The following is a 14994-nucleotide window of genomic DNA, read 5'->3' as shown; positions in this document are numbered from 1 at the left end:
ATTTTTTTAATGACTGCTGGGGAATTCTGACCGCCAGAACCTTTGTATTCCTTTACCAATTGTGGTGGTAAGAAGGTGAAATCCAATATGATACCCCCTTCCTCCCTCCCTCGCTCGCTCAGACATGGCCATTTGTGTCTGTTGAGTGCCATGTACCGTGTCAAGTGTACTGAAGCAAGCTATATGGGTGGAGTAAGAAAAAGTGCAGATCACTGATTGGTTAAACCGGATTACCACAGGACTGAGAAAACATCATGTCATATTTAAAATTCAACTACAATAGATTTTATTAAAAGGGTGTCATAAAAACATAAACAGGGATAGAGGATAATAAACATCACAGCTGGGCAAAATAAAAATTGTCCTCTTGTTGCTACATCTATTGTTTACAGTTAGCCTGTCATATTTGTCCATTAATTTAGCAAAATGTGATTTTGACTCATTTAGTTGAAAAGCAGTGGTGTACAGCAATATTAAGATTTTTCTACAAATTTAAGCTAGAGTAAGCATTTTCACTTTGACTGGGTCACTGTACCATGGAGTGACTTCCTATAAAACCACTTTTTTTTTAGGTGTGGTTAAATGTCACTCCTAGTTTAAGCTTTCTAGCAAAGTGGAGCACCCAAGGCCTTTCTCTTTTTCTTTTTTTTACTCAAGGGTTTTGTCCTGCAACACCTACATAAAGGCCTTTCTGGTGTATCACTTTGGATATGGTTGACCTGTGAACACCATCTTAAGTCGCAGGCACAGATTTCTGTGGTTCTGCCACAGTGAAAGTTTGTGTCACAGTTGAAATTCTAACAAGCCTAGATGTGAGTACATCAGAATCAGATCAGAATCAGATTTATTGGCCAAGTATGTGGATACACACAAGGAATTTGTTTCCGGCTGATGGTATATCTCTAGTATTAATACAGTGTACAAGCAATGTATACATTAAACATTAAACACAAAAATATACAAACTATAAGACTATATACAGGCAATATACAGATATGTAATTTAGCAGCATGTGGAATATTTACAAAACAGTAAAGTGCACAGCATGTAGGATGAGTACAGTGTAGTCAATTGGCAGCAGGTGAATATTGTTGCGCTTAGGTCTGTATTGTCAGTCATTTATTTGTTTAGGAGGGAGATGGAATGTGGGAAGAAACTGCTCTTGAATCTGGTGGTTTTGGTGTCTCTACATCTGTTGCCCAGGAAGGCACGGTGATTTGGTGGGTAGCACCGACAGCAACGAGGTCCTGGGTTGGATCCACAGGTGGGGCAATCTGGGTTCTTTCTGTGAGGAGTTTGCATGTTTTCCGATTTCCTCCCACAGTCCAAAGACATGCAAGTGAGGTGAATTGGAGATACAAAATTGTCTATGACTGTGTTTAAACTTGTGAATTGATGAATCTTGTGTAACCAGTAACTACCGTTTCTGCCATGAATGTAACCAAAGTGTGTAAAACATGACGATAAAATAATAATAATAAATAAATAAATCTGTTGCCCTGCACTCAGTGTTTCCAGGTGGTCCGGGAGCCCCCGTGGCCCTGACCAGCTCAGCAGTGATACTACATGGTTACGCTAGAGAAAGTGGGTGGAACTGCTGTGTTGTTGTGTGATGGTAAACAGTTCTCGGTCGGGGTGGGGTACATGAAGAACGGTTTTCGAAAAAAAATATTTTATCCTTTCGATAAGATTTAAAATTAGCTAACAATTTATATATATTGGTATTTATTTTTAGCATTTATTAGTTAGCCACACATGCTATTATGGGGAGCTGCTTGACTGTGGGACCAAATGAAGCTCTCGTTGTATCAGGTATGTTAGCATGTTAGCTAGCTATCTCTTTTATTTCTATATTATATAAACTGTGTGTTTATTTTTGAAATTTATATTATTCAGCGGTTTCTATTATTATATCTAACATTTCAATAGAAGCAAATGTAGTTTATTAACTGCATGTTAGCTCAAATGGTCAATAATTTCTGTATTAAAAATTGAAATAAATTCGCATTCAGAAGCTTTGCATGTTCTACATTTATACTCGCACCGAACTAGTCTTACAGACTGGGCATCTATAATATAATAACAGCAATAATGTAACTGCAGAAGAGGATTTTGTTTGTTTTTTCTAAAAAGTGTTGAATAAATCATTTGATATTACCTTCCCTTCACTGTCACGACCCAGCTGATTGGGTCATATATTCAGTTCAAGACAGAATTTTACATACACCTTTATGAGACATGCATTTATTTTTTGTGACTAAATGATTAAACACATCCTTATTGTCCAGAAAAAATATTTTTAAGTTCTTGCATTTATTGTTGCTTTTCCAAATGACAGTCTGCTGAGCCAGGTCAAAATATGCATACAGAAATTTAGATTATTTATTCAATAGTGTGAAATTCTACAATATAATTCCATTTGATGACTTGGCATTTTAATTCCTTAGTGATTATGATTGATGTTATTGATATTATTGATTGAGCTGGTGACTTTAGACCCTTTCCGGGGTGTCACGGTGGCTCAGTGTATAGCACTTCCCTCACAGCAAAAAGGTTCTGGGTTTGATCCCCAGGTGGGGCGCCCCGGATCCTTTCTGTGTGGAGTTTGCATGTTCTCCCCTTGTCTGCGTGGGTTTCCCCCAGAAGCTCCGGTTTCCTCCCACAGTCCAAAGACATGCAAGTGAGGTAAATTGGAGATATTAAATTGTCCATAACTGTGTTTGGCATTAAACTTGTGAACTTCTGTGAACTCCTGTCATGAATGTAACCAAAGTGTGTAAACCATGACGTTAAAATCCTAATAATTAAATAAATAAATAGACCCTTTCCCACTGTGCAGTACCCTATGTTAATGTACGTTTTTAAACCTGTGACCCCACGTCAAGTGATTGTTTTCAAGATCATGAAAAAACCCCAATTCATGTCAGCCATAAATTCAAAGCTACTGAAACACAGGCATGTCCAGAGTCAAGCAAGTTCACATTGCCATGTGCTAGGAGTTAAATAGTTAAATCAAACCCAACAACATTGTACCTACTGTGAAGCATGGTGGAGGTATAATGCCCTGGTGTTCTTTTGTGGGTCATTGCAAACTAAACTAAATTTCTTAGAGGTTGGACACAGTTAAGTGGTCCAGCAGAACAGTAATTCAAAACACACATCAGAGCGGGATTTAGTGAGATCAGTGACATCAAGAAATTTAAAATTTTGGAAGTTTTATTTATTAGATTTTAGAAAATTCTTTTTAAAAATTCTTACAGAAAATGAGCAACAATTCAGAGTAACCTGCCTTTCTGTGGTGACCACAAAAATGGCTTTAAAATTGTATTTAAATGTAATACATTTATTATAACGTATCGCTTAACATTTGCAGGTTTACATTGTCAGGGATCAGCTGATTCTCAGAGCTTTCTAAACAGTAGAGTATAAAATTATTTCTGTTTTGGATGTATATAAATAGTAGTCTAATACGCTAGACCATTACCACTGAGGTCTGGGTTCGAATCTCAGCGTTCCTATTGGCAAGCTGGGATTTTAGGCAGACATGATTTGCTATGTCTTTGGGGGGATTGCCAAAGCCCTGCAATGGATTGGCGCTCTGTTCAGGGTATTTACGAGTGTACTGGACTTACCATAACCCTGACCAGAATGAAGTGGTTAAATGTAAAACATGCAGTGCAACACTGCATAAGTTAGTCAATGTTTTAATACTTCATTCATCTCACACACATCTCTGAACAGGTTTATATACATTTTTATGATGTGTTCAAATCTGATCAAATCTTAAGTAATGATTCTGGCTGTTTTGCAGGTGGCTGTTGTGGTTCTGATGAGAAGAACTATGTGGTGGGTGGATGGGCCTGGGCGTGGTGGTTTCTAACAGATGCACAAACGTAAGCCTCTGCATTCAAGCCTATTGATGGCACTTTGGCAATGAATTGTATTTTATCCTTAAAACTCGGTGTACCTTAAATCAAACTGACTGTTTTTTTTATTCCACAGAATTACACTTGAGATTATGACATTACAACCCAAGTGTGAAAGTGTGGAGACAGCAGAAGGAGTAGCCATAACAGTCACTGGAGTGGCTCAGGTGAACATGAAATATTATTTTCCTTCTACTTGTATAGAATAACATACAGTGGGGGGTAAAAACTCTGAGCCAGTCCATCACATTGCCTCGACCACCCTCAAACATAGCCAACCAATCATGTCTGTATATAGAAGCCCGACCAGCCGATAGCACCGCTGGGGTTTCGAACCCTGGATCCCAGCAGTGGTGGGCTAGCGTAATTTACTGCTAGTACCAATATTAGTACATTCAGCACATGATGTTTTGTGTATTTAATGATCTTTACTCTATATGCAGGCAAGGCAAGGCAAGGCAAGACAAGTTTATTTGTATAGCACCTTTCATACACAGTGGCAATTCAAAGTGCTTTACATAAGGAAGAAAAAATTAATTAAAAGCATTAAAACATTCCTGAGATCTAAAACCTCAGAATGACTTCTTGCAAACATTTAGTTACAATTAAGACAACATGAAATTCAAACAAGAGAGATAAAAAAAAAATTAAGGACATGAAAAATTAAAAGAAAATATTGTAAAGTATAACCTACAATTTAGGGAATATGAAATTAAAACAAGAGAGATAAAAAATTAAGAACATGAAAACTAAAAAAAAAAAATATAGTAAAATATACACTACAATTTAGAAGAGCATGAAAAACTAAAAGAAATATGGTAAAATGAGGGTAATAGCAAAAATTTCGAGCTCAATCATAGGCACAAGAAAAAAGAAATGTTTTTAACCTGGATTTAAACATTTCTACATTTGCGGAACATCTAATATCTCCTGGCAGTCTGTTCCAGTTATATGCAGCCCAACAGCTAAATGCTGCTTCACCGTGTTTAGTTTGGACTCTGGGCTCAACTAGCTGACCTGAGTCCATGGATCTAAGAGATCTACTAGGTTTATATTCTCTAAACATATCTGAGATGTATTCTGGGCCGAACCCATTCAGTGATTTATAGACCAGTAGCAGCACTTTAAATTCTATTCTGTAACTGACCGGAAGCCAGCGTAGAGATTTTAGAACTGGAGTGATGTGCTCAGTTCTCTTCGTCTTAGTTAAAACTCTAGCAGCAGCGTTCTGAATGAGCTGTAACTGTTTAATGGTCTTTTTGGGAAGTCCAGTTAAGAGACCATTACAATAGTCCACCCTACTGGAGATAAAAGCATGGATCAGCTTCTCTAGGTCTTGTTGGCACACTAGACCCTTGATTTTGGCTATATTTCTAAGATGGTAGAAGGCTGTTTTGGTGATGGTTTTAATATGGCTGGTGAATGTGAGATCTGAGTCTATTAGAACGCCAAGATTTCGGACTTGGTCTTTGGTTTTTAGAGCCTGTTTTTAGACACCACAGTTCTTTTTGTGTAAACCATTGTTTCACTAGGTAAAGGTAATGACTGACCGGGACTTGCTGGCTATTGCTTGTGAGCAGTTTCTGGGAAAATCTGTTATGGAAATCAAAGCTGTGGTGATCCAGACTCTGGAAGGACATTTACGGTCAATTTTAGGTAAAGCAATCACTAGAATCTTATTTTACGTCAGACTTTGATGTGTAGCACTTGCATCAATATATCATTTATCTTGATTCGTGATACTTTACAGGTACACTGACAGTAGAGCAGATCTATCAGGACAGAGACCAATTTGCCCAGCTGGTTCGTGAGGTTGCAGCACCTGATGTGGGCCGAATGGGCATCGAGATCCTCAGCTTCACTATCAAAGTGAGTAATGATTAAGAGAATTCAAGATTGATTAAACACATGACGATGACACAACAGAAAATCTAAAAGACTGGAAAACCTTTACAAGAAAAGTAAAAAGATGAGACTTTAGCTCAGTATGAAGATGATGAATGCAGGACAAGAAGAAAGACCATTAACTTTACCAGTGATGGAGATGTTGAAATGGTGGACAACTTTTGCCTACACAGTTATTAACAGCTAAAGATCCAGCAGTCATGAAATATGACACAGACTGGCACTTGGCAGAACAATAATGAATGATTTGGTTAAGATATTCAGATGTAATGATTAGTCTCTCCAAACAAAGATCAGAAGTGTCCAGGCTATGGTCATCTCAGTGGTCCTTACTAAATGTGAAAGCTGGACAATCAAAAGCCAGGCAGAAAGAACATCAATGGCTTTGAACTTTGGTGCTGGCGAAGACTTTTGAGAGTACCTTGGCTGGCAAAGAAGTCAGCAAATCGATTTTTGACTAAATCAAATAAAACCTTTCACACAAAGCCCAGATAACCAATCCGAAGCTTTTGTTTTTATTGTGGACACATTTTAAGAACAACCAATTCATTGGAATGGACAATTACGCTTGGAAGAGGACAGACAGCAACAAGATGTATGGATACAATGATAGAAATAACCATACAAAACGATACAACTCCAATTTTGACCTGAATCTGTATAGAATAACACCCAAAATCCATTGCTGTGTGTAACCGAATAGAAGTCGCCAGAAGTTGGAATCAACCTGAGGGCAATTATAGCAAAGCAACTGTTGAAAATTAGCTTGTCATGGTCAGGTGTCCACTTACCTTTGGTCAGTGATTAGTGTAGTATTGCATTCATTTTGATAAATGATGTGCTTAGAAACAGGTCCAACTCAGCTGGGCCTTACTTTCTAGAAGCTTTCTGTTTAGCTGTCTGACACTTGCTGCCATAAAAGCACCACATTTGAAACTGAGAATGGATTGCTGATGTTCTCTAACAGGATGTGTACGATAAGTTGGACTATTTAAGCTCTCTGGGAAAGACGCAGACGGCCGCTGTGCAGAGGGATGCGGACATCGGTGTGGCTGAGGCAGAGAGAGACGCTGGAATAAGAGTAAGAGCTTGAAGGATTCATTAGTTCTCTATTAGCTAATAGCATTCAATAACTCACACTCTTTCCTACTTAACCTCTCTAGGAAGCTGAGTGCAAGAAGGAAATGATGGATGTGAAGTTCTTAGCTGACACCAAAATGGCTGACTCCAAGCGGGAACTGGAGCTGCAAAAAGCGTCTTTCAACCAACAAGTGAACAGCAAGGTCAGGCTAATGCCTTAGGGTACACAACAAGTTGTTCATATGGACAATAATACGTCGACACCTTTTCTGATTATAGTAGTCAGTTGTTTATTCACACCCATTGCTGAAAGGGTAATAAAATAAGGGGAAAAAACAACTTTGTAGGTTAAGTTTTTTTTCTGTTCCAGCTTGATTACGTCAGTGTGCTCAAAGCAAGGTCCATAAAGACATGTTCAATATGAGAAACTTGAGTGGCATGCACAAAGCCATGCCTTCTTATCCAACATTATTTCCTAACCTCACAAATGCTCTTTGGATTGATTGGGCACAAATTGTCACACTCCAAAAACATTTTGGGCAAAAGGGGAGGGAAGAGCAAGGGACAGCATATTAATTGTCAATGGTTTTTGGTTTTATTTATGCATTTTATCGTCTTTTTTCACCCTCCCTGGACAGTGTCCAAGGAGGGTGTATATTCGACTGACACACACTCCCTCCAATGTGTGTGCACAATATTACCAATCCCTTCTTATTCACCCGTACGTCAGTGGATTTGCGCATTATGTTGGCTTTCGCGTATGGAGAGCCACATCCTGATTTCTACGCTCCTCCACTTTCTGTACAGGCGCCCTGGGCAACCATACACAGCGCTGACAACCCCACCCCCTTAGTCCGGTCTTTCCCACCCAGCAGACTGGAGACCAGTTTTGTCCCGGGAGCTCAGAATCTCGGCGCTGGTGTGCTAGCAGATTATCCCACTGCGCCATCTGAGCACCCTTGCCAATGGTTTTGTTAAATCGTGTCAGACAAGCTCACGGTCAGGTGTCCACATACTTTTGCCTATTTACACATCAGGTGTACGAGTATACAAAACAGTGCTACTTCAGTTATGACCTGAATCTATATATAGCACCCAAAATATATTGATTTGTGTAACCAAATAGAAAGCTGAAGCTCAGCTAGCTTACGAGTTGCAGGCCGCTAAGGAGCAGCAGAAGATCCGGCTGGAGGAGATTGAGATCGAGGTGGTGCAACGGAAAAAGCAGATCACCATCGAAGAGAAGGAGATTGAAAGAACAGAGAAGGAGCTGATCGCTACGGTCAAGCGGCCTGCCGAGGCGGAGGCTTACAAGATGCAGCAACTGGCTGAGGGTCAAAAGTAAGTTTACTTTCACTGAATGTTGTAGTCTCAGTGGTACTTCCGGCCTGGCCGTGTCTGAGTGAGAGGAGATTGGATAGGGGTTTTTCTTGTTCCCAGTGCAAGAGTGAATTCTGCTGTCTGGTTAAGGTGCTGATACTGGGCATAGCAAGACTTGTCAATAAGTGTTGGGCTGCTAAGATTTAGAACAAATGTAATAGTAAACTGAAAAATCTCTTAATGGGAGGGGAAAAGGATAGAAAACGTGACTGTACTATAACCTGTGATGATTGATATGAACAGTGATGTTGCACTTCTTCTTTTTAAAAGGGTTAAAAGTGTCTTAATCGCACACGCTGAAGCCGAGAAGATTCGGAAGATTGGGGAGGCAGAGGCTAACTCCATTGAGGCGATTGGCAAAGCTGAGGCAGAGAAGATGAGAGTCAAGGCAGATGCTTACCAGCAGTATGGAAAGGCAGCTAAGACTGCCATGGTTCTAGAAGCACTGCCAAAGGTGAATAAATGTTTCTGGGTTTTGGATTTAATTCTGCTTTTTTTCATTTAGGCTATAAAGCCTGTGTAGTTTAATTTGTGGACATTTTTATATTATAATACTAACTACATTTTCATAAAAAACTCCACCAATGAACAAAACCGTTAAGACAAGTTCCATAGAATCTTGATGATTTGACTTGAACAGGACAAACATTCTATGACATTGTAAGATTTTTCTGTTTTTTGCTATCTCACTATGTTTGGCAAAAAACAGCCACTGCACGTCACACTGGCTGATACCATCTCTACAGTGAAACATGGTGTTGGCAGCATCATGATCTAAAGGCACTTCTAAGCAGCACGGGGAATACCAAAATCATTGCAACTAATTAACCTGTTAATTATCTGACAGACTTTTCTATTTCTTGTCATCTCTTTCTTGTTTGGTTATTTGTAGATTGCTGCAAAGGTGTCCGCCCCACTGGCCAGGACCAATGAGATCGTGATTCTGAGTGGAGAAGGTAGCAAAGTGACAGGGGAAGTAAACCGTCTGCTGGCTGAACTGCCCGTGTCTGTAAATGCCCTTACAGGAGTGGATCTGTCAAAGGTAAGAAAGGATACACCTGAATTATACTGAATATAGAATTATATTTTTTGTTAACTATATCGAAGCACAGTATGCATGCTGCACATTCCCTGTGTTCATCACAACATTGATTGTGCATGTTTATAGTGGTGGCAGTAATGCTGAGATAACAGCAATCTGATAAAAACAAGTAGAAAACAAGTTACTGGTTACACCAGTAAAACCACATGTATATAAGCTTTATTTTTTTTACAGATCCCTCTGCTGCAGAAGATGACCAATGCTCAAGCCTAAGATAGTCTGTTCCTTTTTCTTCTCCATATGGTTTATGCACTCACTTTAAAAGCCTTCGAGATATTAGAAGTAAAAAAAAAAAGCACTCTTGAGATAAAAAGAAGTTTTTGATACTGCTGCACTGGTGCCTTAATGTTTTTAGGACCAGGATATTTGCATGTTTTGCTGCTCCTCAGTTACCGTTCAGGTTTATGTTTATACATTTATTGTTGTTGTTATTTATTGTTTTATTTCATTGTAGGATCTGTGTCTTTGAGTCAGTCCTTTTAGCATATCACTCACTGTTGTCTAATACTAGTTATGTGCACTGTTATCTGGTTAACATTAGCTGCTATGCTGTAAACACTACATATAGTAATGACTATTATTAAGGAAAAGTGGAAAATGTTCAGAATAAATTCAGCTTGGTCTGATTTGCTATTTAAAGCAAGAAAATGATTGAATGGCTAATTTTGACATGGTTGTTGGGACGAACACATCACAGCACAAAGTCGTGTTTCTATTTAAAACAGGTCCAAACAATCCACTATTATAGACCTTTAAAAATTTCTACATTTAACTAAACCGGGCTTATGTGCTAACACAACCTTACAAAATATGGCCATTATGTGTTAGTAAACGTATTAAATACTCTGAACCTGGATCCCACTTGTTAGTTTTCCTTTGGAATGTGGAATTATAAGCAAGCTTGTTACAGAGCTGGCAGGTTAGCCAGCTTGTGTGCTCTTGTTGCCTGCTTAAACTCATAATATGATGGTACAACATTTTCACTGACAAATTACTAACATAAACTAAAATGTATATACTGTAAATACATTTTGGGTTTTTTTCGTTTTTTTCCTAAATGTTTGGGTGCTGATTAGTAGCCAGTTTGAGTGCTGTTATGCGCTGTTCATGCAATTCCTGACCAAGAATTAAATCGATTAAAAAAAAAAAAAAAATAGACTTGAAATAAAAATGATAAGATGTCCCTATAAACAAGACAAGCAAGAACAAACTACACAAAGAAACAACCGTTTTTTAAAATAAATGAAGAAAGCCAAAGCAGCAGCTGTATTTTTTTTTTTCAGGATACTAGAATACAGGTTAGAATTTCTGTGTTTTTGTAATTAAATAGTAAATGATTTTGTAATGTAAATAACTTCTTGAAATTTGTATTCCACCATTGCTTCATATCGAACGTACTATCACTACTACCAAGAACTAAAAGCTAGTCATGTTTTGAAAATAGAAATATAAAACATAAAAAAAATGTCCACTCCTAACTACCATTTATGTCCGCTTATGCATCGATGTATTCAAGAACAATCTAGTTGTCTGCATCACTGTGAAAAATCTATTGTCCTTTCTCAGTAACTTCACCAATTTTGTTTGTATTGTTGTGTGAATTGTGCAGTGCTCAGTCGTTGTTGTGAGGAGAAGTTATAGTAATATTGGCCATATGTCTCATTTTCTAACACTTAATTCGGAAAAGAGACAAATAATTTTTTTGTGGATGATCAATCTTTTAATACTGTGTACTTTTTATGTTTGTAATTTTTTATATATATGAACAAATATACATGTACATTATTTAGTTAACCAGCTTATTTCTCATTACTAATAATTGCTTAATTTATTAAAAAGAATAATCTACAGTTTATGCCTGCTGTTGCATTTTACATCAAACCTAGTCTTGTCTTGTCCTAAACTAAATTCACATGCTGTATAGATAGATATACAGACAGATAGATAGATAGACAAATAGATAGACAGATGAATAGATATTTGCACTTGAACTTAGTTTAGGACAAGACTTTGTCTAGGACCTATAGACTTCAGAACCAAGTTTTCTATTACGTTTTCAGTTAGTTCTAAGTTTAAAGTTGTAGTAATATAGATACATACATCATAGGTGACTGTGTAATTAGTAACATGCTGGAATATGTCGAACGTTTTTATTTTCCACTCACATTTACCTGCATGGTTCTTGCGCATGTCTCCAAATATAATAAATGAATAATTCATTTCTTTGTTGTAGCCTGTGTGAAATTAATTTGACAAAACAGCAAAACTGTTTTTTATAGACTTGATTGAGTTCTCATTTGTATCAATTAAGTTGTGTTTTTATTTCCACACTCCAAATCATACATGTAATTATATAATTACCACACAGTACTACTATGGTAATAATCCTGCATATTATTATTCATTTTATCAACTGTTTGATCTTGATCTGGGTCGTGCTGTGTCCGGTTTCACTGGGAAACATTGAGTGCCAGAGGTGAACAGAACCTGGACAGGGCATCAGTCCATCACAGGTCTTTAGCCATCTCTTACTTCAGACATAGCCAATTATGTCTGTTTAGACACCAGTTGGGCCAATAGCACAGCTGAGGTTTAAACACATCATTTTTAATAAAGTGATTCTTCATCTCCAAAAATATTAAACATTTTCAAGCAGATGTCAGTTCTGCCTTAAAGCACCAACCAGTTGGACTAAGGGCAGTTTTTGACCACCCAAAAGGCTTTCTTTTCTTTGATGCTGATTTGTAAGACGTTAACTTCATTTTAATTGGCGAGGAGGACATGCAATTTACTTGCTTTACCAGCATCCAAGACTAGATCGTTCATCTTGCATGCTTGTCTTGATCTTGAGTTGACCCAAATGACAATTGATCAAAATATATGTAGTATATCTATATCTAATAGTGGCCGCTGGTTGAAACTGAATGTGGCACATTATTTTGCATATAGGATGTTATTTAAAACCCAGCATCTCCCCTCTGTTCTGTGTGAACCGTGATATAGCGAGTTTTATGCTGGTATGTTATGTGAATCTTATTCTCTATTTCATTAGTTTTAAAATATCCATTCTCACTACTTGTGCCTATGTGTTACACTGGCACTTCTCATGAAGTGGAATATAGCAAGTGAACAGTCAGTTCTTGAAGTTAATGTATTTGAAGGAGGAAATGGGCAACCTTTAGGATCTGAGCAACCCTGACTAAATTGTGATAGCTTGGTGACTGGGTATTCAAAACAGCAGGCCTTTATTGTTTTCGAATTTGTTGGCAATATAATTAAAAAAGATACAAATCCATAGCAACCACCTTTAACACTGCTGTCAGTACAATTGTTTTGATAATCCACAAATGAAATGTTCATGGAAAGCTCTTATAGATGGCCCACCTTGGGGTTGGCATGATGCCAGTACAATGTACAGTACATGCATGTAATATGTCCCTAATTATAAAAAAAGCCAATACAAACCATTATTATGTAACATGTAACCTAAATATTAAAATGAATATCAAATTAAGAGCTGTTGGTTATTTTCTGTATTGATGCTGGCCTGATGCCAATACAAACCATTATTATGTAACCTAAATATTAAAATGAATATCAAATTAAGAGCTGTTGGTTACTTTCTGGGTGTGTTGGCCTAAAGCACTACAAACTGTTCTTACCTCAAATGCATCATGATTATTAAAAATAAATATTAAACTAAAAGCTATTGGTTACTTTCTGCCTGGTCTGATGCAATACAAAAAATGAAACCTGGTTTTGTGAAAAGAAAAGAAAAACAACAGAAACAAAACTTGTTCTTGTTCTAATGTGATTGAACTAAAAGTTAGTTTTGCATCCTGTCATGGCATTTTTTAGCCCTTGTTAATCAAAGTGCAAATAAATCTGTAGCTGACTGTATCACAATATGAAAAAAGTGATGCAAAGCAATAAATTAAATAAGAAACGCTATTGTGGTATCTATTTTGGTTGTGTGTAAACATGAAGCATCAGCTGTTCTGGCTGTTTTCCTCAATTGCATACCCCTAAAAACATAATTTTAACGTAATTACATAATATTAACATAATAATAAGCATGTGGTGTGCAGTTTCAAAACCTTTGTTCACAAAATCACTACCATAACTCTCTTTACTATTTTTGTTAGTAGATTTCACTTTGTATTTAATATAAGATCTTTTCTTCAAGATGTGAGTATGACCAAATGTTGGCACTATTAGGTGAAAAAAATGTAAGCACGTGTTTCCAGGTAAGTGGAGGCTGTTGTAGCCGCAAAGTAAAGGCTAACTTCATATTAATATCCATAGAATGAGATACCAACCATCTTAGGTCAGGTTTCCACATACTTAGTTAATCTACACATTAGCTACCATAATCATATTTGAACCTCATATCATATTCAGTCACTGGAGCCATAGATATTTCATCGTTATAATTACGGGCTGTTCTAAACCTTTTCACTGGTGATTTCACAGACATTCCACAGTCACTAAGACAAGCCCAGCATTTCCTGACAATTCTGTCGACGCCGGTTTAAGTCTTTCGACCATGAAGATATGAGTGTGTCTGTCACTAGTAAATAATAGCAAACTTTTGTTGCTCTGCCCTGTCCACGTCTGATTATCCGCTTTGCTTTTATGTCATCAGGGCAACTTCCTGTTTGTTTTTTGTAATCAGGATCACATGGATAAGGCTAATGATGCCATATCTCCATTCTTCCTTTCACATGTAGGCATTTGATAGACACTGTGACTTAAAATGACATAGGACACACATCAAGCAACTTTAAGGGACAACGCCTCAGCAATCAACAATACTCACAATTCTGCTTTAAATTTTTGCTGTACTATGCTGCAAATAATCTTTCATTTTTAAAGGTAATGAGTTTGCAGTTTGCACTTTAAATGATTTTGCAATTTTAAAATCCTCTATACATTTTTAATGCCAATAATTCAAGTAGATTAGGAAGACGGGCACCTTTTTATATAATAATTGCTATTAAGTGCTGTTGGTAAATTTCTAACTCCACAGGGTGTGATTTTACCTATGCCTTCATAAAAAAGGAGGGTATAAAGAATTCAGGAATTACTGAAGGAGGACAACCAGAAAGCAGCAGGAACAACAGTTACAAACAATAATATACAACCCAACAACACTGCTGTGCCTGCTACACTTAAACAAGTACATCACATACCAACATGTCATTACCCATTACACTCAAGTAACATCTGATCGACACAGGTCTGATGGGGGTCCCTTTTAAATTTAATAAATAGGGTACATAGGGGTGACAGAGCAAAATGGGCTATAACCAGTAATTGTATACCCACATAGTTCAACCTGTGTGTTAGGTGTAGCTTATAACCTATCAATAAATGAACGTAGCAGATGAATGTACCTCAGATGTACCTCGAAAGGGTTCAGTGAGGGAACATTTAGGCTTTTAAACACAAGTATAGTTTAAGGACCTGTTTCCTTTTACATGGTACAAACGTTCATAATTATTTTTTATCGAGCGGTCAAACTAGTATTTTAACACAACGTTTTTATCCAGACTCAAACTTTGCCCTCCTAAATTGCGGAAATTTTCATTTCCATTAGCT

At 37.3% G+C, this 14994-nt stretch overlaps 1 protein-coding gene across 1 annotated transcript; it reads left to right on the top strand.

Annotated features, from left to right (window-relative positions):
- Positions 1–1610: 1610 nt before the first annotated feature.
- Positions 1611–11616, top strand: flot2b (flotillin 2b). The gene is made up of 11 exons (XM_063016914.1): positions 1611–1812; positions 3812–3893; positions 4003–4093; positions 5459–5582; positions 5677–5795; positions 6799–6912; positions 6995–7114; positions 8038–8252; positions 8562–8745; positions 9184–9333; positions 9568–11616. Exons 1-11 carry the CDS (start codon positions 1764–1766, stop codon positions 9604–9606), a joined length of 1287 nt encoding a protein of 428 aa, XP_062872984.1. The 5' UTR covers positions 1611–1763; the 3' UTR covers positions 9607–11616.
- Positions 11617–14994: the final 3378 nt, after the last annotated feature.

The sequence above is a fragment of the Trichomycterus rosablanca genome, chromosome 20 (genome assembly GCF_030014385.1).
Source record: "Trichomycterus rosablanca isolate fTriRos1 chromosome 20, fTriRos1.hap1, whole genome shotgun sequence".
Classification (NCBI taxonomy): Eukaryota; Metazoa; Chordata; class Actinopteri; order Siluriformes; family Trichomycteridae; genus Trichomycterus; species Trichomycterus rosablanca.
This window is presented reverse-complemented; position numbering and strand designations above follow the sequence as displayed.

Coding starts and splice junctions, on each gene's coding strand:
- flot2b (XM_063016914.1), top strand. CDS start 1,764: ATGGGGAGCTGCTTGACTGTGGGACCAAATGAAGCTCTCGTTGTATCA. Junction 1,813..3,811: donor TGAAGCTCTCGTTGTATCAG/GTATGTTAGCAT, acceptor GCTGTTTTGCAG/GTGGCTGTTGTGGTTCTGAT. Junction 7,115..8,037: donor ACCAACAAGTGAACAGCAAG/GTCAGGCTAATG, acceptor GTAACCAAATAG/AAAGCTGAAGCTCAGCTAGC.